The following is a 22,572-nucleotide window of genomic DNA, read 5'->3' on the forward strand; positions in this document are numbered from 1 at the left end:
TTTCAAGGTATGGTCTCCTCACTGGAATTTACTATGTAGTGTCAGGTGGCCTCGAACTCCTGATGATCCTCCTACCTCTGCCGCCCGAGTGCTGGGATTAAAGACGTGCACCACCACACTTGAGCTTATTTTATTTTCTGATGTAACCATATCCCAGTGACTCCTTCTCATTACTCAAGCACAATGCAAGTTGATTTTTCATTTTTATATATTTGTGAAGGAGAGAGAGAGAGAAACAGACAGACAGACAGACAGAATATGAGACTGGTTCCAGGGCTTCCTGCCACCACAAGCAAACTCCAGACATATATGCCACTTTGTGCATCTAGCTTTTCGTGAGTACTGGGGGAATTGAACTCTGGGCCAACAGGCTTTGCAAGCAAGTGTCTTTAACCACTGAACCATCTTCCCAATGATTTCTACCTTTTTTTTTTTTTTTTTTTTTTTTTTTGAGACAAGGTCTCTCACTCAACCCAGAGCATACTAGTTCAACCATATTAGCGATCCTCCTACCTTGGCCTCCCAAGTGCTAGGATTAAAGGTGTATGCCACCTTTAGGTAGAACTTGAACTCTTGATCCTCCTGTCTCCCTATCACGTACTCTGGAAATACTTTCAAAACATACAGCTGGGGCTTCAAGTAAAGCCTCATGCAAATCACTCATTTGTAGTTCCTTTGAGGCTTCTCCAGACCTGGGTGCACCCATTCTCTCTCTATTTTTCTGCTTGCAAAAAGAAGGAGGAGGAGGGGGAGGGGGAGGGAGGAGGAAGGAGGAGGAGGAAAAGGAGGAGGAGGAGGAGGAGGAGGAAACCGGGAATGGTGGCACATGCCTGTATTCCGAGCAGGATGAGTTCAAGGTCAATGTACTGCCTCCACAGTGAGTTCAAAGCCAGCCAGGAGCACCTGACTCAAAACCCCAAACCAAAGTCCTGGAAAGCGCCGCTTAGGGCTGGCTGACAACCGCTGAGCTTTAAGAAATCTCACCCTGGTGTGGACCATTGACAACATTCCCGCCGCAAAGCCTTCAGGTGCGCACGACCGAGTCTGCCCTCCAGCCCCTCCCTTCTCTGTGGGCGGGGCCTGCCTGGCCGCAGGGGGCGTAACGGGCGGAGTCAAGAGGCTACTTCCGGGATCCTCCCTCCACCGCGCTCCCAGAGAATTACTTTTGTATGATTGGCAGCATGTGTAACCAATAGTGGCTGGAAATCGCCATCTCGCCGCCCCAAAATAACCAATGGAAAGCTTGATGAGGCGGGCTCTCTCCCAAGGGGGCGGGACAAGGTGATGGGCGTGTGTTTTGACGAATGAGAATATGGCCGCGCGTAAACTCGGGCCATGAGGAGTGAGAAGGCCGGATCTGGGGCGGGTCTGGAGCTTCAGCAGTTGAACCGCTCGCGAGCTGAGGAAGCCTGGTGAAGAAGGTGAGTGGCTGCGGCGACGGTGGGATTGCCGGGTGCCCGGGGCGAGCTGGGCTTTTCCCAGGGGAGCGAGGGCTAAGGTGGCCGGTGACCCCGTGGCGTGGGAGTCGGGAGAGGGGTGCCCCTTTAGCACGCGAGGGCCGAGGTGCGAGGTAAACAAGTCCTGTCGGGGGCACTTGATGGAAGAGGGGATCCTTGCAGAACTGGCGCTTAGTGGGAGATTGTCATGCAGAATGGAAAGACTTGGGGTGGGGGCGGTTCCCCCTGCCCCCCGTGTGTTGAGAACTTGATTTGGAGGGACGGTGTGTGCAGAAGCAAGCCTTCCTGGGCTGAGGATGTGCCTGTGGTATGTGAAGGCAGTGCCCTACTGTGTGCGTGCCCATCGCAAGTCTACAGGAACTCCCTTTCCCCTCCCCCTCCCGGCTCTGCTGTGCTGGGGATCGAACCCAGAGCCCTGTGCACGCCGGGCGTGAGCTCTGTCACCAGTCCCTGCCTAAACCTTTCAACTTCCTAACAAATGCAACCTTAGTGGTGGTGTCCACCTGTAATCCCGTCGCTGGGCAGGCCGAAGCAGGAGAGTGGAGAGTTTGAAGACATGAGTGTGAGATTATCATGGGTTGCATAAGGAACCCCTGTTTAAAACAAAACCAACACAGGCACAAGACGAAAGAAAAAGAAAAAGTGGGTCCTAGCCGGGCGCACCTTTAATCTCAGCACTTGGGAGGCAGAGGTAGGAGGATTGCTGTGAGTTCAAGGCCACCCTGAGACTACATAGTGAAGTCCAGGTCGGCCTGGGATAGAGGAAGACCTACTTTGAAAAAACAATAAGAAACAAACAAAAAAGAGTGGGTTGCGTGTCTGGGAGACAGAGGTAGGAGGGTCACCATGAGTTCCAGGCCACCCTGAGACTGAAGGCACACTGGCTTTGGGCCAATTATTTAACCCTCTTGTGTCTGAGTTTCATCTTGGGTGGAATGACTTATTTTCTCTTTCTTTTTTCTTTTTCTTTTTCTTATTTTTCTTTTTTCTTTTTTTTTTTCCTGAGTTAGGGTCTCGCTCTAGCCCAGGATGACCTGTAATTCACTATGTTGTCTCAGGGCAGCCTCAAACTTTCTAGAATCCTCCTACCTCTGCCTCCCAAGTGCTGGGATTGAAGTCATGCCCCACCACACCCAGCTGACTTCTTTGTCTCTCTGTCCTAGTAGCCTTACCATCTTGCTCCAGTGGCAACTCCCAGGGGTCTCTTCCTGGCATCCACCTCTGCCCCACACTCCAGTGTCACCAACCCAAAGGCAGGCTGTTTGCCCAGACGCCCAGTTGGCATGTAGACTTAGTCTTCAAACAAGCTGGGCATGGTGGCACATGCCTTCAATCCCAGCACTTGGAAGGCAGGAGAATTGCTGTGAGTTTGAGGGCACCTTGAGACTCCATAGTGAATTCTAGGTCAGCCTGGAGCAAACTGAGACCCTTTCCCAAAAGACAAACAATCAAACAAACTTGTAGTATTCTTGCTCAGCCTCCAAAGCGGCTGGCGCAGGTCCCTTCCCTTCAGGTACTCAGGATGGAGTTGTTCATGGCTTTTCTCTCAGCCAAGTATGTAGTCAGGCTAGGAGCACATTTCTTGTCCAAGGTCAGGTTTGCCTGTATGCCTAGATTGTGAGTTTGGGCTAAATGACGAGACCATCTAAAAAAATTAAAGAAGGGCTTGAGAGATGATTTAGCGGTTAAGGCGCTTGCCTGCAAAGCCTAAGGACCCAGGTTCGACTCTCCAGAACCCACGTCAGCAGATGCACAATGTGGCACATGCAACTGTAGTTTGTTTCCATCAGCTAAAGGCCTTGACATGCCAATTCTTTCTCTCCTTACCTTTCTCAAATAAATAAAAAGAAAATATTTTTTAAAACCCAATGGAGAAAAAGAACCCCAAACACATCTAGGATTGAGTCCATCTTGCCTCCCACTCTGATCTAAGCCACAGTGACCTCACTGTGTTCTCAGTCTGTGTGTTTGGTCTGCATAGTCAAGTCAAAATAAAAGTGGAGAGCTGGAGAGATGGCTTAGTGGTTAAGGCGCTTGCCTGCAAAGGCGAAGGACCCAGGTTCGATTCCCCAGGACCCACATAAGCCAGCTGCACAAGGTGGCGAATGCATCTGGAGTTCATTTGCAGCAGCTGGAGGCCCACGTGCACCCATTATGTCTGCCTAGTTCTTTCTCTCTCTCAAATAACAATAAATACTTTTTTAGAAACCAAAGCAAACAAAAATGAGCTTAATCTCCAGAAGTTAGGTGAATGAGCCTGGTATGGTGGCATGAGCACTTTTTAAAGTAAAATTATTTTTGTTGATATTTATTTATTTGAGAGCGACAGAGAAAGAGGCAGATAGAGAATGGGTGTGTCAGGGCCTCCAGCCACTGTAAATGAACTCTAGATGCATGTGCCACTTTGTGCATCTGGCTTATGTGGGTACTGGGGAATCAAGCCTCGAACTGGGGTCCTAAGGCTTCACAGGCAAGCACTTAACCACTAAGCCATCTCTCCAGCCCTGGCATGAGCACTGTTAATTCCTGTGCTGGGGAGATAGAAATATGATCCCTGATGCTTGCTAGCCTGCCAGTCTAATCTAATTGGAGTGCTTTAGGCCAATGAGAGATCCTGTCTCAAAGAAAAAAAAAAAGTTGGTGCTAGAATGATGGCTTAGAGGTTAAGGTACTTGCCTGTGAAGCTTAAGGACCCAGGCTCAATTCCCCAATATCCACATAAGCCAGATGCTCAATGTGGCACACACATCTGCATTTTGTTTGCAATTTCCAGTGACTGGAGGCCCTGGTGTACTCATTTCTCTCTGTCTGCTTGCCTCTGTCTCTTTCAAATACATTATATTTATTTGAGAGGGAGAGAATGGGCACGCCAGGGCCTCCAGCTACGGCAAATGAACTTCAGATGCATGCAGCATCTTGGATCTGGCTTATGTGGGTCCTGGGGAATCAAACCTGGGTCTTTTGGCTTTGCAGGCAAGTTCCTTAACTGCTAAGCCTTCTCTCCAGTCCAATACATTTTCTTTCTTTTTCTTTTTTTTTTTTTTTTTGCAAAAAGGTAGATGAGCCTTAGGAACGACACCTAAGGTTGCCCTCTGACCTCCACACACACACACACGGGCACACGTATGCTTACGCACTTGCACACACAGGAACACGTAAAAGTCTGGTCTTTTGATTTTATTGTTGAGCGAGTGGTAGAAAGAGGAAGGAGGAGAGAGAGAGAGAGGAGGAGGAAGGGAGAGAGGGAGGGAGGGAGGGAGAGAATGGGCGCCCCAGGGCCTTTCAGCCACTGTGAAGGAACTCCAGACGCGTGTGCCCACTTGTGCGCATGTGCAATATTGCCCTGTTGCGTCACTTTTGCATCTGGTATATGTGGGACATGGGGATTCGAACAAGCATTCTTAGGCTTCCCAGGCAAGTGCCTTAACCACTAAGCCATGTCTCCAACCCAAAGTCAGGTCTTTTTTTTTTTTTTTTTTTTTTTTTTTTTTTAAGGTAGGGTCTCACTCTAGCCCAGTCTGACCTAGAATTTACTACATAGTCTCAGGGTGGCCTTGAACTCTCGGTGATCCCCATACCTCTGCCTCCTGAGTGCTGGGATTAAAGGCGTGCATCACCACGTCTGGCTTAAAATATTTTTATTTATTTGCAAGGAGAGAGAAAGAGCATGAATGAATATGACTGTGGGAATGCTGGGGCCTCCAGCCACTGCAAACCAGCTCTAGATGCCTGAGCCGCTTTGTGCATCTGGCTGTGTGGAGGTACAGGGGAATTGAGCCCTGGTTGTTAGGCCTTGAAGGCAGGCGCCATAAACACTGAGCCGTCTCCCCAACCCCCAGGTCGGGTCTCGATACTCGGCTCCGTGCCACTCCGCAGAAGTCCCCACCGCACTCACGGGTCCTCCTCCCTCCCGTCCCACTGTCCCCAGCTCCCTTCCTCACTGCCCGAGCCCCCTTGGTCTCCTGCTGTGCTTTAGACATGACACGTGTACACCGCCACAGCTGTTGTCACAGTGCTGTCCCCCATCTGGATTTGTGAGCCTTTCCTCTGCCCCCTGCCTCTCAACCCCCCTTGGGCCTCTTTGGGAGGCAGCTCTGCAGATGGGCCCTCACCCCACTGCCTGATCTGTCACCTGCTTTATGTTGTTATGTTGTTAGAGCCTTTGTTATACTTACCCGGCTTCTCAGGCTTGCCCGCTGGAGTGTTAGGTGGGCTCAGGGAAGGCTGCAAGGAAGCGGCTTGATGCTCTTTGTCAGCCTGCCCCATGTGTGCAAGCCTTTGCAGACAGAGAGGGACATGGTGCTCAAGACGGCTCCTGAGCCTGCCTGGGAGCCAGGGTGAGCTGAGACCTGGAGTGTGACCAGCAATGACCTTGGCTGTTTCCCCAGTGCCTAGGACACTGTTCCTGGCATGTCCATTAGATTGGCAAGCAGTCCCAGAGCTGTGCCAAGCCAGGGTACTGAAGGTGTAAGAAGGACAATGAGACAGGAGTTCAGTTCTGTTTATTTACAGTGTTGGGGATTGACCCTGGGCCTTGTGCATGCTCGATAAATGCTCTACCTCTGAGCCAGGCGCCCAGCCCCTCACTGTGGGTTCCAGACAAGTGCTCTACCTCTGAGCCACGCCCCCAGCCCCTCACTGTGGGTTCTAGACAAGTGCTCTACCTCTGAGCCACGCCCCCAGCCCCTCACTGTGGGTTCCAGACAAGTGCTCTACCTCTGAGCCACGCCCCCAGCCCCTCACTGTGGATCCTAGACAAGTGCTCTACCTCTGAGCCACGCCCCAGCCCCTCACTGTGGGTTCTAGACAAGTGCTCTACCTCTGAGCCACGCCCCCAGCCCCTCACTGTGGACTCTAGACAAGTGTTCTACCTCTGAGCCACGCCCCCAGCCCCTCACTGTGGATTCTAGACAAGTGCTCTACCTCTGAGCCACGCCCCCAGCCCCTCATTCTAGACAAGCTCTATGTGTGAGCCACATTCCTATCCCCTCACTGGTGGGTTTTAGGCAAGGCTAGACCACAGAACTCCTTCCCCAGCCCTCTTTATTTTGAGTCAGGATCCCAAGCTGGTCTTGAACTTGCGACTTTCTGCTTCAGCCGCCTCAGGGCTGGGATTATAGGCCTTCCCCACCAGGCCCTGCTTTTGCTGTTCTTTCCTAATAGGAAAAGGCTCAGAGAAGACAAGCTCCTCACCCAGTCATACTGGGGTGAGAGGGGGGACCTGTGATCTGAATCCGGCATCCCCAGCCTGTTCCACAGGCCACGCGTAGGGCGTGAGCCTCATTAGTGCCTAGAGGGAGGGAGCGGGGAGCTGTGGGAGGATGGTCAGGGAAAGCAGGTGGGTGGTGAGTAGGGGATGACCAGTGTTCCTAGCAGGGGGCGCTCAGTTTCATCTGTAAAATGGGGAGGAGATGGTTTTATTACCACTAGGCGGAGCTGTTGAGTAGGTAAGTGTGCTTGTCCTTGTCCCAAGCAAAGAATTTGAGGGACATGATGGGCCTGGACGTGCTGAGGAGTGTTGGGGCACTTTGGGGTGTCCTATACTTGATCGTAGCCAGAGGCCGCGAAGCCTGGTGGGCTGTCTTAAAGGGCTTTTGTTTCTGTGTATTCCAGGGGACTATGGACTATGGCATGTACTGGGAGAGTGCAGGCGGAGGGAGGTGCAAGCTCATATTCACCCAGGGCTGGGGAGGCCAGCTCAGTGGGGCTGCAGCCCCGGCTGCGGGTGTCGCTGTGTGGGGTGGAGGCTTAGTGTGCTGGGCTAGGTCACGGCTAGCTGGCGAAGTGATACGTGGGTGCTGCCTGCCAAGCGTGGGTGGGCAAACAAACCTCGGTGGGGTGGGTGTGGGTGGGCGGTCTGCCCACGAGGCTGATGAGAGATGGTGGTGTGCATGAATCAGGGGGAAGTCGGTGTGTAGATTTCTTTCTGCTGAGGGGTGTGAAATCGGGGAGCTCAGTTTGGGAGGAGGAGCCAGGGGTAGTGACATAATTCCAGAAAGGCAAGGGGATCCTTAGTGGAAGATGTCAGGGGGAGAGCTAGATTCTGAGTGCGAAGGGAGCCTTGATGTCTTGAAGCCGGACACTGGGTCACAGTGGGTCACTGGGATGCCCCCACTCCGGCTGGGCTGGGGTGATGACGTCACGGGCTGGTGGGGGCGGGGCCTCGACCCCTCTCCCTCCCCTTCCTCCGGGGCACTGTGTGGAAGACGAGCCTGGAGGGGCTTGGCTTGGCAATGGAATTGGTGACAGGAGGGGCCGCGGGTCCCAGGACAGACACACAGCATGCAGGTAGAGGAACGGGGCGGGGTCGGGGGATGCAGAGCCCAGGGTTCCCCAGAAATGGGCGTGGTGATGTTTTGTGAGGCTCTCCTTGGGAAGGAGGGGTTTACATACATTTGGGCAGTTGCAGGTGAAATGTGCGGTAGATGGAATGCTGGCTGAAGGAGGATGTATGTCTGTTAGACCCTCAAAGAAATACGTGGGCAGAGTAAAGGGGCGTGATAGAGTTCAGGCAGGAAACGTGGGGAGCCCTAGGAGAGCATGGGGGCTGGCGTAGGGAGAAGCAGTGGGTGGCCCCCCATTGCTCAGTGGAGAGTAGGATGGAGGCAGGAGACTGTGGGGAGATGGTGCTGGCTTCTGGGGAACACAGCACTAGGGGCAGGGACGTGGAGGGGGTCCTGAGAGGGAGGGGGGAGGTACCCCAAAGGAGAGGGAGCTGGAGTGCTGTGGCCATGTGGGGCGTGTGGTGGCAGCCGGGTCAGGGAGGGACTGCAGTGTGCGTTGGTTGTGGGGGAAGTTGGGGCGCAGGAGCGTGCTGTCCAGCTGATGCGGGGGCCCCCGTGGCGGGTGCAGTGAGGAGTGCTGGGAAGCGCGGCAGGGCCCGTGGCGGGAGAGAGCGGCTCTGCTGCGGGGAGCGCGGCAGGACCCGCCCGGAGGTGGGGGCAGAGGGAGGCGGGCTCCTGTCCTGGGTCTAGGACCCCTTCTCCAGCCCTAGTCACCCCCAGTGCCTTGGTAAAGGCGACGGCGCGGCTTCTGATTGGTGCTTGGAGAGTGAGGGTAGGTCTGTGGGCAGGGCCCAGAACCCCCAGCGGGGCGGGGCGGGCACTGCCAGGCTCTGTACTTGGTGCCAATGAAGGAAGCTTAGGTTCTGAGCTCTCAGAAAGTGAAAGCACAACTGTTAGGGTACCCCAGATTTAGTAAAGCCCTCCAAAATGCACCAGACACCCCTCTCCTGGATAAGAGGTCGGTTCTAAGGCTGCAGAGTGAGTCTAAGGTCAGCCTGGGTTAGAATGAGAACCTACCTTGAAAAAACAAAACAAAAATATGAAAAAAGGGAGCCGAGCATGGAGGCACACGCCTTTAATCCTAGCACTTGGGTGGTAGAGGTAGGAGGATCACCATGAGTTCGAGACCACCCTGAGACTACAGAGTGAATTTCAGGTCAGTGTGAGCTAGAGTGAGACCCTAGTTTGAAAATCCATAAAAAAGGGGGGAGAGGGGCTGGAGAGGTGGCTTAGTGATTAAGGTGCTTGCCTGGGAAACCTAAGAACCGAGGTTCAATTCCCCAGTACCTAGGAAGCTAGATACACGTGGTGGCACATGTGTCTGGAGTTTGTTTGCAGTGGCTGGAGACCCTGGTGTGCTCACTCTCTCTTTCGAATAAATAAAGTAAAATTAAAAATAATGAAAAAAACAACAAAACCTGTACTACTGAGGCAAACCCCTAGCCCTTTCGGTTGGATTTTAGGCAAGTGAACCACACCCCCAGCCTCTCACTGGTGGATTCCAGACAAGTATTCTATTGCTGAGCCACTCCCCAGCCCCTCACTCATGGATTCTAGGTGTATAGTCTATTGCTGAGCTACATCCCAGCCCGTTTTTTTTAAAAAAATTATTTATTAGAAAAAGATAGAGAAAGAGGCAGATAAAGAATGGGCACACCAGGGCCTCCAGTCACTGCAAATGAATTCCAGACACATCACCTTGTGCATCTGGCTTATGTGGGACCTGGGGAATTGAAACTGGGTCATTAGGCTTTGCAGGCAAGAGCCTTAACCCCTAAGCCATCTCTCCAGCCTTTTTTTTTATATTTTATTTTTTGGTTTCTCGAGGTAAGGTCTCACTCTAGCCCAGGCTGACCTGGGAATTCACTATGGAGTCTCAGGGTGGCCTTGAACTCACGGCGATCCTCCTACCTCTGCCTCCTGAGTGCTGGGATTAAAGGCGTGCGCCACCACGCCCGGCTTCCAGCCTCACTTTTTTTTTTTAAATCCAAACATATATTTATTTATTTGCTAGCAGAGAGATAGAGACGGAGAGGAAGTATAGAGGCTCCAGGACCCTTGTCACTATGGAGAACTCCAGACATATGCATCGCGTCATTGTGTGCATCTGGCTTTATGTGGGTCCTGGGGAATTAAACTGGGCCAGCAGGCTTTGTAAGCAAGGGCCTTTAACTAGTGAGCCATATCCCCAGTCCCTATAATAACTTTAAATTCACACCAAAACCCACACTATAATCACATTGTGTACATGTATCAAATTATCAAGCAAATATGTGTAATTGTTACATGCCAATAAGAAAAAAGTACCTAATATAAATTAAATTGAAATGGAAAGCACATTTATAGGCCATTAGTAAAAGCCTCACTGTAATAGAAACTCCACTGGGCGGAGTCTTATTGAGCGTTAAATATGCAAAGCACTTTGTACACACTCTTACAAGGGAGTGACTCTTGGCTCCACTTTTAAAATAAAGACATAGAGACACTGAGTGCTTAAGAAGTAACATATGGGGCTGGAGAGATGGCTTAGCGGTTAAGCACTTGCCTATGAAGCCTAAGGACCCGGGTTCCAGGCTCGGTTCCCCAGGTCCCACGTTAGCCAGATGCACAAGGGGGCGCACGCATCTGGAGTTCGTTTGCAGAGGCTGGAAGCCCTGGTGCATCCATTCTCTCTCTCTCCCTCTATCTGTCTTTCTCTCTGTGTCTGTCGCTTTCAAATAAATAAATAAATAATTTAAAAAGATTAATTAAAAAAGTAACATGTAGGCTGGAGAGATGGCTTAGCTGTTAAGGCACTTCTTGCCTGCCAAGCCAAAGGACGCAGGTTCAATTCCCCAAGTCCCACATAAAGCCAAATGCACAAGGTCAGTCTCACTTTTAAAAGTATGTTTTATCTACCTGAGAGAGAGAGAGAGTATGGGCGCACCAGGGCCTCCAGCCACTGCAAATAAACTCCAGGTGCATGCGCCCCCTTGTGCATCTGGCTTATGTGGGTCCTGAAGAGTCGAACCTGGATCCTTCCAAGGCAAGAGGACTTCTGCAAGTTTGAGGACAGCCTGGGGTTCATAATCAGACCCTGTCTGAGGGTTGGCTTACTGGTTAAGGTGCTTGCTTGAAAAACCTGAGAGCCCAGGTTCAATTCCTCAGTACTGAAATAAGCCAGATGCACAACGTAGCACATGCATCTGGAGTTTGACTGCAGTGGCTGGAGGCCCTGGTGCGCCCATTCTCTCTCTCAAATAAATAAATAAATATTAAAAAAAACAACCACAAACTCTGTCTCAGGCAGGCGTGGTGGCGCACACCTTTAATCCCAACACTCAGGAGGCAGAAGTAGGAGGATCACTGTGAGTTCAAGGCCACCCTGAGACTACACAGTGAATTCCAGGTCAGCCTGGGCCAGAGAGTGAGACTCTACCTGGAAAAAAACAAAACAAAACAAAAAGCCATATCTCACACAAAACCAAACTCATCTGTCTGTTTTGTCCCTTTCTTTAGGGTCCCTGGCCATGGACCAGCCCACTGGCCTGCAGGTGGACTATGTCTTCCGGGGTGTGGAGCACGTGGTGCGGGTGGTGGTTTCCGGGCAGACCCTGGAGTTGGAAGTGGAGGACCGGATGACGGCCGACCAGTGGCGGGGTGAATTCGATGCCAGTGGTGAGTGTTCCTACTGGAGTGGGCTCACCTGTCCTCCCTGGGTTCAGCTTCCCCCAGTGTGGTGGTTTGATTCAGGTGTCCCCCATAAACTTAGGTGTTCTGAATGCTAGCTTCCCAGCTGATGGAGATTTGGGAATTAATGCCTCCTGGAGGGAGTGTATTGTTGGGGGCGGGCTTATGGGCTTTATAGCCAGTTTCCCCATGCCAGTGTTTGGCACACCCTCCTGTTGCTGTGGTCCATCTTATGTTGGCCAGGGGGTGATGTCCACCCTCTGCTCATGCCATCGTTTTTCCCTGCCATCGTGGAGCTTCCCCTCGAGCCTGTAAGCCAAAATAAATCTCTTTTTTCCCAGAAGCTGCTCTTGGTTGGGTGATTTCTAACAGCAATGCGAACCAGACTGCAACACCCAGCAACCAAGGCCAACCTTAATCATGGATCCCCTGCCTCTTCTGTCTGACCACAAGCTCCCCAGGGAGAAGGGGTGTGGGGCACCGCTGCTCATGCCAGAGGCACCGGGAGGAGGCAGAACTGGAGAGCTTGAGTGCCTTGCTTTGGGGTTGGACGAGTGGTCAGACCTCAGGAGGAACTTTTCTTCCCACCAGTCATCGAAGACCTGACTCACAAGATGGGGAACTTCAAGCAGTTCAACATCTTCTGTAACATGTTGGAGTCAGCCCTCACCCAGGTAGGGCCCAGGCTGTAGGGTCGGGTGAGGTGTGGAAACCCCCTGATGGATGCAGGACCCCGGGCTTTCTCTTGCTTTTGTCTTTTCTTCCCTCCCCTCTCCCCCAGGTAGTGTGTCACTCTAGCCCAGGCTGACCTTGAGCTCGCAGGGAGCCTCCTGATGCTGGGATTAAAGGTGTGCGCCTCCATGTCCAGTTGGGCTTTCGTTCACTGACGGGACAGGGCTTCCTCGTTCTCCAGTGTCAGTGGAAAATTCAGATCACAGGGAAATGTAGAGAAGAAAGTAAAACTCCACTGTTCATGTTCTTGTTAAGATGTTGGTGAGAATTGCCAATTGATTCAGCGTTTTCCTCCCTCTCTCCCTCCTCTCTGTCTGCAGATCTATAATTACACATATAGTCGATATATTTTCCAAGGTGTTCTGCAATCTGCTTTTTAAAAATATTTATTTATTTGAGAGAAAGGGGGGAGAGAGAGAGGAAGAGAGAGAATAGGCATGCCAGGGTGTATAGCCAGTGCAAATGAACTCCAGATGCATGTGATACCTTGTGCTTATGTGGGTACTGGGGAATCGAACCTGGGGCTTCAGGCTTTGCAGGCAAGCACCTTAATTGCTAAGCCATGTCTCCAGCCCTTGCAATCTGCTTTTTTACAACTGAGAACTTTGGTTTTTTTTTTGGTTTTTTTTTTATTTTATTTTATTTTTATTAACATTTTCCATGATTATAAAATATATCCCATGGTAATTCCCTCCCTCCCCACCCCCATACTTTCCCATTTGAAATTCCATTCTCCGTCATATTACCTCCCCATTACAATCATTGTAACTACATATATACAATATCAACCTATTAAGTATCCTCCTCCCTTCCTTTCTCTTCCCTTTATGTCTCCTTTTTAACTTACTGGCCTCTGCTAGCAAGTATTTTCCTTCTCACGCAGAAGCCTAATCATCTGTAGCTAGGATCCACATATGAGAGAGAACATGTGGCGTTTGGCTTTCTGGGCCTGGGTTACCTCACTTAGTATAATTCTTTCCAGGTCCATCCATTTTTCTGCAAATTTCATAACTTCATTTTTCTTTACCGCTGAGTAGAACTCCATTGTATAAAAATGTGCTACATCTTCATTATCCACTCAACAGTTGAGGGGCATCTAGGCTGGTTCCATTTCCCAGCTATTATAAATTGAGCATCAATAAACATGGTTGAGCATGTACTTCTAAGGAAATGAGATGAGTCCTTTGGATATATGCCTAGGAGTGCTATAGCTGGGACATATGGTAGATCAATCTCTAGCTGTTTTAGGAACCTCCACACTGTTTTCCACAATGGCTGGACCAGATTGCATTCCCACCAGCAGTGCAGAAGGGTTCCTCTTTTTCCACATCCCCGCCAACATTTATGATCATTTGTTTTCATGATGGTAGCCAATCTGACAGGAGTGAGATGGAATCTCAATGTAGTTTTAATCTGCATTTCCCTGATGACTAGTGACATAGAACATTTTTTTAGATGCTTATATGCCATTCGTATTTCTTCCTTTGAGAATGTTCTATTTAGCTCCATAGCCCATATTTTGATTGGCTTGTTTGATTCCTTATCACTTAACTTTTTGAGTTCTTTGTATATCCTAGATATTAATCCTCTATGTTTTTTGTTTTTTCAAAGTAGGGTCTTGCTGTAGCGCAGGCTGACCTGCAATTCATTCTGTAGTCTCAGGGTGGCCTCGAACTCACGGTGATCCTCCTACCTCTGCCTCCCGAGTGCTGGGATTAAAGGCGTGTGCCACCACGCCCGGCAGGTTATATATACTGTTATTTTTCCTCTCCCCTGTTCCCATTCCCCTGAGGGTTCCTCAGTGGGGTTATGGGTAATCTCTGGAGGGGGGAGCATGAATGTGCCACTTAGGCTCTGTGAGGGGGCAATGCCTCACAGTGCACCTTCCCACCCTACGGCTTTCACAGTCTGCCCACTCTTCTACCACGTTCCCTGAGCCTCAGAGGGCGTGTTAGAAGTCTCCCTCAATGTAAAAGAGGTAGCCATGTGCTGCAGTCAGGTTCTCATTGCTGGCAGAAATCACCCAAGAGCAGCTTTTGGGAAAAAAGGGTTTATTTTGGTTTACACATGATGGCAGGGGAAAACAGTGGCATCACCCCCTGACCAACATAAGGTGGACAATAACAACAGGAGAGTGCGCCAAACACTGGTGAAGGGAAACTCTTTATAACACCCATAAGCTTGCCCCCAATAATACACTGCCTCCAGGAGACTTTAATTTCCAACTGCCGTCAGCTGGGGAGACTGGCATTCAGAATACCTAGATTGAGCCAGGCGTGGTAGTGCATGCCTTTAATCCCAGCACTCTGAGTCAGAGGTAGGAGGATTGCATGAGTTCAAGGCCACCCTGACACTACACAGTGAATTCCAGGTCAGCCTGGCCTAGAGTGAGACCCTGCCTCGACGAACAACAACAAAAAGAATACCCAAGTCATGGGGGACACCAGAATGAAACTACCACATTCCGCCCCGGCCCCATGAACTGATATCCATCCACACATGTTATGAAATACACTGCATTCAGTACAACTTTGAGTCCCTATCGTTTTTAGTAATCCTAACAAAGTTCAAACATAGCCATAATCCAAAGTCTTAACTGAGCCATAATACCAAAAAACCTCCAAAACCCCATAATGGCACAGAAAAAACATTCACACTACAAAAGATGGCATTGGGCATAGAAAAGATGTATTCAACCAATACAAGATTTAAAATAACCAGGGTAAACACCAAAGTCTGTAGCTTCAAGTCCAACAACTCTAGTCAGTGACAAATTTCCAAGTCTGGTAATTCTAACCAGCGACAAGTCTCTGGAGTTCCAATTCCGCTCCTCCAGCTAGGCTACTCACAGTCCTGGAAAACTTCATCCAAGGCCGGCAGCTTTCTTGGGCAGCCATCTCGTTTCCCCGCATCTCTCCTGCAAGCCACGGCTCACCCTCATGGCTCCATTGGGTCTCCATTCAGGCATCCAGCAAACCTTCTTCACACTGCCCATTGCCATTTCCAAAACACAAGTCTGTTGCAAATGCAATGACCCTCTCTTTCCTCTTTCCTGCATTTCTTATACTCCACAATACCAGGTAGGGTGCCAGTTTCTTAATCCATGGGGGAATAAAGCAGACTTTGAAGAACAGGACACTCCTTCAGCGTTCAGGCTCTTTCAAAAGACTGCATTTTTTTCTGTTGTCCCGATGCATGTCAGCTGGCCTAAGTCAATGGTTGTAACCTTTCATACAACTGAAGCTGAACAGGCAGAAAGTTTGGCCCAGAGATTTCATTTGTGCCATGTCTCTCTGCTCACATGAGTCCATTTCTGCACATCCGTGCACAAGTTCTCAGGACAGGGCCATAGCAGCAAGCTTGTCACACAAACTGCTTCTAGCCCAGTCCAAGCAAAGCTCTTTCTCACCCTCCTGAACCAAACCTCGTAGTTCATAGTTCTTTCTGCATTCAGGTCTTTCAACTCTGACCAGAATAGTCCATCAAGCTGTACTTACAGCACTGCAAGCGTCTCTTAGGCCAAGGTTTCTATTTCTTCCACATTCCTTTTGAAAATCAGCTGCAAAAGGCCAGAATCACACGATCAGGTGTCTAGCAGCAACCCCACTCCTCAGTACCACTTTACTGTTACAGTCAGATTCTCATTGCTGGCAGAAATCACCCGACCAAGAGCAGATTTGGGGAGAAAAGGGGGTTGGTTTGGCTTACAGACTTGAGGGGAAGCTCCATGAGCAGAAGGTGGACCTCACTCCCTGGCCAACGTCAGGTGGACCATAGCAACAGGAGAGTGTGCCAAACACTGGCAAGGGGAAACTGGCTATAACACCCATAAGCCCACCCCCCACAATACACTGCTTCCAGGAGTGGTTTTTTTTTTTTTTTTTTTTTGGCTTTTTCAAGGTAGGTCTCACTCTACCTCAGGCTGACCTGGAATTCACTATGTAGTCTCAGGATGGCTTCAAACTCATGGCGATCCTCCTACTTCTGCCTCCCGAGTGCTGGGATTAAAGGTGGTATGTGCCATCACACCTGGCTCTGCTTCCAGGAGGCTTTAATTTCCAAATCTCCATCAGCTGGGGAGACTAGCATTCAGAACACGTAAGTTTATGGGGAAACCTGAGTCAACCCCCCCACCCGTGTGAGGGTAGCCATCCTTCCTTCCGTTTGCTGAGCATCTGCCTTATGCAGGCCCTGGCCCAGGCGCTCGAGGTACAGCAGTGACCAGAGGCCAGAGGCCCTGGGGCGCCTATCTCCCTTTTTCTCTCTAATAAGTAGATAAATAAAAATAAAGTATGGAAAATTAAAGAGGAGAAGCAGGTTAGCGCTTAGAGGGACAGAGCCCTGTGTGCAGAGTAGGCCGTATTCTGGCACCACACTGCATTGCGTCTCTGAAGGTCGATCTGACCTCATGTCTCTGACAGTGCCGGTGTGTGACTTGAAGCACCAGAGCACCTCGTGATCCCCCTTAAACTTGTTTGCTTATTTACCAGCAGAGGGACAGAGAGAACGGAGACAGAGAGAATGGCCATGCCAGGGCCTCTAGTCACGAAAAATGAACTCCAGACGCATGTGCCACTTTGTGCATCTGGCTTATGTGGGTACTGGAGAATAAATCCCAGGCCATTAGTCTTTGCAGGCAAATGCCTTAACTGTGGGTCATCTCTCCAGCCCTTTTAAAATAATTATTTATTTACTAAGACACAGAGAGAGAGAGACAGAGAGAGAGAGAGACAGAGAGAGAGAGGGAGAGCAAGCACAGGTTCTCCAGCCACTGCCAACAAACTCCAGACGCATGCGCCCCCTTGTTCATCTGGCTTACGTGGGTCCTGGGGAATCAAACCTGGGTCCTTTGGCTTTGCAGAAAATGTTTTAACTGTTAAGCCATGTCTTCAGCCCTCATAATCCCCCTCTTAGTCTTTATCAAGGCTGTAACATTTTCATACTTGTAGGCATGGTAGCCAAGAACTCAAACTCCAAATTCGAACATATTCCTGCTACTTTTACTTATTTGTTTTTCCTTTTAAAAATATTACTTACTGGGGCTGGAGAGATGGCTTAGCGATTAAGGCACTTGCCTGCAGTGCCAAAGGACCCAGATTCTACTCCCCAGAACCCTCGTAAGCCAGATGCACAAGGGGTGCATGCATGTGGAGTTCGTTGGCAGTGGCTGGAGGCCCTGACATGCCCATTCTCTTACTCTCTCTCTATCTGCCTATTTCTGTATTTCTCTCTCTCTCTCTCTCCCAAATAAATAAATAAAAATAAAATATTTTAAAAATATTATTTATCTATTTGCAAGCAGTGTGTGAGAGAGAGAGAGAGAGAGAGAGAGAGAGAGAGAGAGAGAGAGAGAGAATGGGCATGCCAGGGCCACCGGTTCCTGCAAACAAACTCCAGATGCATGTGCCACTTTTGTGCATCTGGCCTTATGTGGGTACTGGGGAATTGAACCTGAGTCATTAGGCTTTATAGGCAAGTGCCTTAACCACTGGGCCATCTCTCTAGGCCTTCTTTTTTTGAGGTAGGGTCTCATTCTAGTCCAGGCTGACCTGGAACTCACTCTGAAGCCCCAGGCTGTCCTTGAACTGACAGTAATCCTCCTACCTCTGCCTCACAAGTGCTCGGATTAAAGGTGTGAGCTATCATGGCCAGCCTTCCCCCACCCTTTTTTGAGGTAGGTTTTTGCTCTAGCCTAGGCTGACCTGGAATTCACTATGTAGTCAGGGTGACCTCGAACTCATAGCGACCCTCCTACCTCTGTCTCCTGAGAGCTGGGACTAAAGGTGTGCCCCACCACGCTTGGCTTCCTGCCACTTTTTCACGAGGACTCCTAAGCTAGTTTCTTACCCTCACTGCCTTAGTTTCTCTAGCTACATAGAGCCAGCAATAGTCGTTCCTCTGTCATTGTATTGTGGAGAGTAAATGTTGGTCTTCTGTAAAAGCTTGGCATCAGTGCTGGCTAACATAATTGCTGTGTAGATAACATGTTTTTTGTTTGTAGATGTTTTTATTGCCAGCTTTTGTATTAATGATTCTTTTCCTAAAATTCTTTTTGTTTTTGTTTTTGTTTTTCGAGGTAGGGTCTCACTTTAGCTCAGGCTGACCTGGAATTCTCTATGTAGTCTCAGGATGGCCTCGAACTCACGGCGATCCTCGTACCTCTGCCTCCCGAGTGCTGGGATTAAAGGCGTGCGCCACCATGCCCGGCTTTTTCTAAAATATTTTATTTGTTGTTTATTTGATTGAGAGAGGGTGAAAGAAGGAGAGAGAATGGGCGCGCCAGGGCCTCCAGCTGCTGCAAACCAGCCCATGTGTCACCTTGTGCATCTGGCTTATGTGGGTCCTGGGGAATTGAACCTGGGTCCTTGGACTTTGCAGGCAAACACCTTAACTGCTAACCTGTCTCTCCAGCCCTATATTTATGATTAGTTTATTTATTTGCAAACAGAGGGAAACAGAGAGGAGAGAGAAAGAACAAGAAAGAAAGAGAGAGAAAGTGAATGGTCATATCAGGGCCTCTAGCCAGTGCAAGCAGACTCCAGATACATGGGCTACTTTTATCCAACTTTAGGTGGATCCTGGGAAATTGAATCCCGGTCATTAGGCTTTGCAGGCAAGCATCTCAACTGCTAAGCCATCTCTCCAGCCTGTATTTATGATTCTTGTTAGTTGTTGCTTAGTATTTCACTGTATTGGCACCTGACTAGTGGTTCCCAAGCTGTTCGGTCTCTTGACCCCTTTAGGCTCTAAAGTTTACTGAGGAAACTGAAGAGCTTTTGTTGATGCAGATTCTTTTTTTTTTTCTTCCTTCAACACTGGGATTGAACCCAGGACTTTGCATATGCTAGGTAAGTGCCCTATCATTAAACTATCAGACTTATTATTTTTAACTGGAGATGGAGTTCTGCTAAGTTTCCCAGGCTGGCCTTGAACTTTGCCATTCTCCTGCCTCGGCCTGCCAAGTAGTAACCCCAGAACTCTGGAGACAGGGACAGAAGAATCCCTGGGGATCACTGGGTTGACAGCCTGGCTTAATTGGTGAGCTCTAGTTCAGCCAGAGACCCTGTTTCAAAGAATAAGGCCGAGGGCTGGACAAATGGCGTAGTGGTTAAGGTGCTTGCCTGTGAAGCCTAACTGCCCATGCTCAACTCTCCAGATCCCATGTAAGCCAGATGCACAAGGTGACGCAAGCGCGCAAAGTTGCACATGCGCACAAGGTGGTGCAGGCGTCTAGAGTTCGAATACAGTGGCTGGAGGCCCTGGCACACCAGTTCTCCCTCAGTCTCTTGCTCTTGTTCTTTCTCATAAAAAGAAATACAAAGAACAGAATAAGGATGACCCTGATGTCAACCTCTGGTCTCCACATCCAGGTGCAGACTCACACACATGCATATGAATGTGCATACATGCATACACACACAAAAATAAAATGATGTAGCTGGGCATGGTGGTGCGCACCTTTAATCCCTACACTTGGGAGAGAGAGGTAGGAGGATCGCCGTGAGTTCAAGGCCATCCAGAGACTACAGAGTGAATTCCAGGCCAGCCTGAGCTAGAGAGAGACCCTATCTCATAAAGAAAAAAAAAAAAAAAGGTGTAGAGAACCCCTGCCTCACACAGGTGAGCAGTGGGAAGAGGAGGGCCGTATACTGCTTTCGCATCACTGAGGCTCCTTTGCTAACACTGTCACGTGCTGGACAGCCCTGGAAGCTGGTTGTCACCTGGAATCTGCAGTGAACTCCTGTTGCTGCTGCATTAGAAGCCATTGAGGTAGCCAGCTGTGGTGGGGGCGGCAGGCCCATCAGAGGTTGACAGCCATCCTCAGCTGTGCAGGGAGTGCAGGGCCAGTCTGGGCCACATGAGACCTTGTCTCAAAAAAAGCCAAACCAAGGCTGGGCGTGGTGGCGCACACCTTTAATCCCAGCATTCAGGAGGCAGAGGTAGGAGTATTGCTGAGTTCAAGGCCACCCAGGACTACAGAGTGAATTCCAGGTCAGTCTGGGTTAGAGTGAGATCCTACCTCAGAAAACAAAACAACGTGCACACGTGTGCGCACACACACATACACACACCCCAACATCAACCACACAAACCAGAACAAACTCTGCATGGATCTGTTACTTTGCAATTTTAAAAAATATTTATTTATTTATTTATTTATTTATTTATTTATTTATTTATTTGACAGAAAGTGGCGGGGGGGTGGTGGGGAGAGAGACAGAGAGAGAATGGGTGCACCAGGGCCTCCAGCCGCTGCAAACAAACTCCAGATGCATGTGCCTCCTTGTGCATCTGGCTTATGTGGGTCCTGGAGACTTGAACCTGGGTCCCTTGTCTTTACAGGCAAATGCCTTAATGGCTAAGCCATCCCTCTAGCCCTACTTTTTGATTTTTGAGTATGTTTTGAAAAATACTGGCTTACTGAGTTTTTTAAAAAATTTTTTTGAGGTGAGGTCTTACTCTAGTCCACGCTAACCTATATAACCTATGTTATACATATGTATGTGTGTGTATATATATGTATGTATGTATGTATGTATGTATGACCTATGTAGCCTCAGGTTGGCCTCGAACTCACAGTGATCCTCCTACCTCTGCCTTCCCAGAGCTGGGATTAAACACCTGCACCACCATGCTGGCCTGGTAAATTCTTTAGTTGCTGCTGTTGGCTTGGTTTTGTCATCTTTTCTCTTTTTCTCTCTTTTTTTTGGGGGGGGCGGAGTCTCATGAAGCCCACAGGAGAATAACCTTGACCTCCCGCTCCTCCTGCCTCCACACTGCTGGGCGTGCTGGGGTGACTGTGTGCGCCACTGGCCAGATCCCTGCGGGGGCGGGGCGGTCGCTTCACCCACCAGTACTTGGGCCTCCCAGTGGGAAGGGCGCATGTGTTGTTAACGAAGGTCGTCTTGACTGCATGGCTGCTGCCTGACGCGCTCCTAGGCTTTTAGGGTTCTGTGGCCAGTACTAGGCGAGCTCTGGGGGTGTAAGGCATCTCCCATGGCGACCACTTAGCTTCTCTCCAGTGTATTCTTCGAATCTCACTGGGTCCTGTTCTGCGACAGGGTCTCTGTGACTGCAGCCTCCCGCGAGGGAAGCCCAGGGGTCCACTGACCCTGCAGAGTGGGGCCAGGAGGGGGGTACTGTGGGTGAGGCTGGCTGTGTCCTCCAGAGCGCCTGCCTTTCCCTCCAACAGAGCAGCGAGTCCGTCACCCTCGACCTGTTGACCTACACAGACCTGGAGTCCCTGCGGAGCCGCAAGTTGGGGGGCCGTCCGGGTGCCTTGGCCCCCAGGTCCGCCCAGCTCAACTCCAAGCGCTACCTGATCCTCATCTACTCCGTGGAGTTTGACAGGTGTGCTCCCGCCCAGGGGCGGGGGGGAGGCGTGGTCTCCGGTGGGGGGGGGTTGTGCTAACTGTGAAGTCCTTGGGGTCTATATCATTTCCTATCGTGATTGGCTGCAAAGAGCAGAGCAGCCGTGATCTGTACTAGTCTGTTTATATATTTATTTAATTTTGGGGTTTTTTGAGGTAGGGTCTCATTGTATCCCAGGCTGACCTGCAATTCGCTGGGTAACATTCTCAGGCTGGTCTCAAACTCTGCCTCTCAAGTGCTGAGCTTAAAGGCATGTATCGCCATGCCCAGCTGGGTTTATTTATTTATTTATTAAATATTTTTATTTTATTTATCTTTTTATTTTTATTTTGCTTTTTGAGGTAGGGTCTCACTGAAGCTCAGGCTAACCTGGAATTCACTGTTTGGTCTCAGGGTGGCCTCGAACTCATGGCGATCCTCCTACCTCTGCCTCCCGAGTGCTGGCTCTTGAATGATCTCATTAGTTTTTAGTTGTTTTTTTTTTTTTTTTTCAAGGTTGGGTCTCACTCTAGCTCAAGCTGATCTGGAATTCGCTATGTTGTCTCAGGCTGGCCTTGAACCCATGTTGATCTTCCTACATCTGCCTCCTGAGTGCTGGGATTAAAGGCGTAAGCCGCCACACTCGGCCTATTTTTTAATTTAAATTTTTCTTTTATTTATTAGAGAGAGAAAGAAAGAGGGAAAGAAGCAGGTAGAAAATGGGTGGGCCAGGACTTCCAGGTGCTGCAAATGAACTCCCAATGCCTGTGCCACCGTGTGCATCTGGCTTATGTGGGTCTTGGGGAACCAAACTTGGGTCCTTTGGCTTCTCAGACAATTGCCCTAACCACTAACCCATCCCTCCAGCCGTAAATGTTTATATTAACTAATTAATTTATTCACAAGCAGGGGGGAGGGAGGGAAAATGGACACACCAGGGCCTCCAGCTGTTGCAAACAAACTCTAGATGCATGCGCCATGTGCATCTGGCTTGACGTGGGTCCTGGGAATCAAACCTGGGTCATTTGGTTTTGTAGGCAAGTGCCTTAAGTGCTGACCCATCTCTCCAGCCCCTTATT

The 22,572-nt window shown here is 49.8% G+C and overlaps 1 protein-coding gene across 1 annotated transcript in view; it reads left to right on the top strand.

Annotated features, from left to right (window-relative positions):
- LOC123457252 (centrosomal protein CCDC61-like) overlaps positions 1-21,534 on the top strand; it is a gene marked incomplete at its 3' end in the record, with an annotated part of 33,610 nt that extends 12,076 nt beyond the window's left edge. Inside the window, exons 3-5 of the mRNA XM_045141218.1 lie at positions 11,240-11,398; positions 12,002-12,084; positions 21,336-21,534. Coding sequence (XP_044997153.1) covers positions 11,251-11,398; positions 12,002-12,084; positions 21,336-21,534 — 430 coding nt within the window. The remainder of the gene's footprint in view (positions 1-11,239; positions 11,399-12,001; positions 12,085-21,335) is intronic.
- Positions 21,535-22,572: the final 1,038 nt, after the last annotated feature.

This window comes from Jaculus jaculus, unplaced genomic scaffold (genome assembly GCF_020740685.1).
Source record: "Jaculus jaculus isolate mJacJac1 unplaced genomic scaffold, mJacJac1.mat.Y.cur mat_scaffold_158_1_51934_arrow_ctg1, whole genome shotgun sequence".
NCBI classification, from domain to species: Eukaryota; Metazoa; Chordata; class Mammalia; order Rodentia; family Dipodidae; genus Jaculus; species Jaculus jaculus.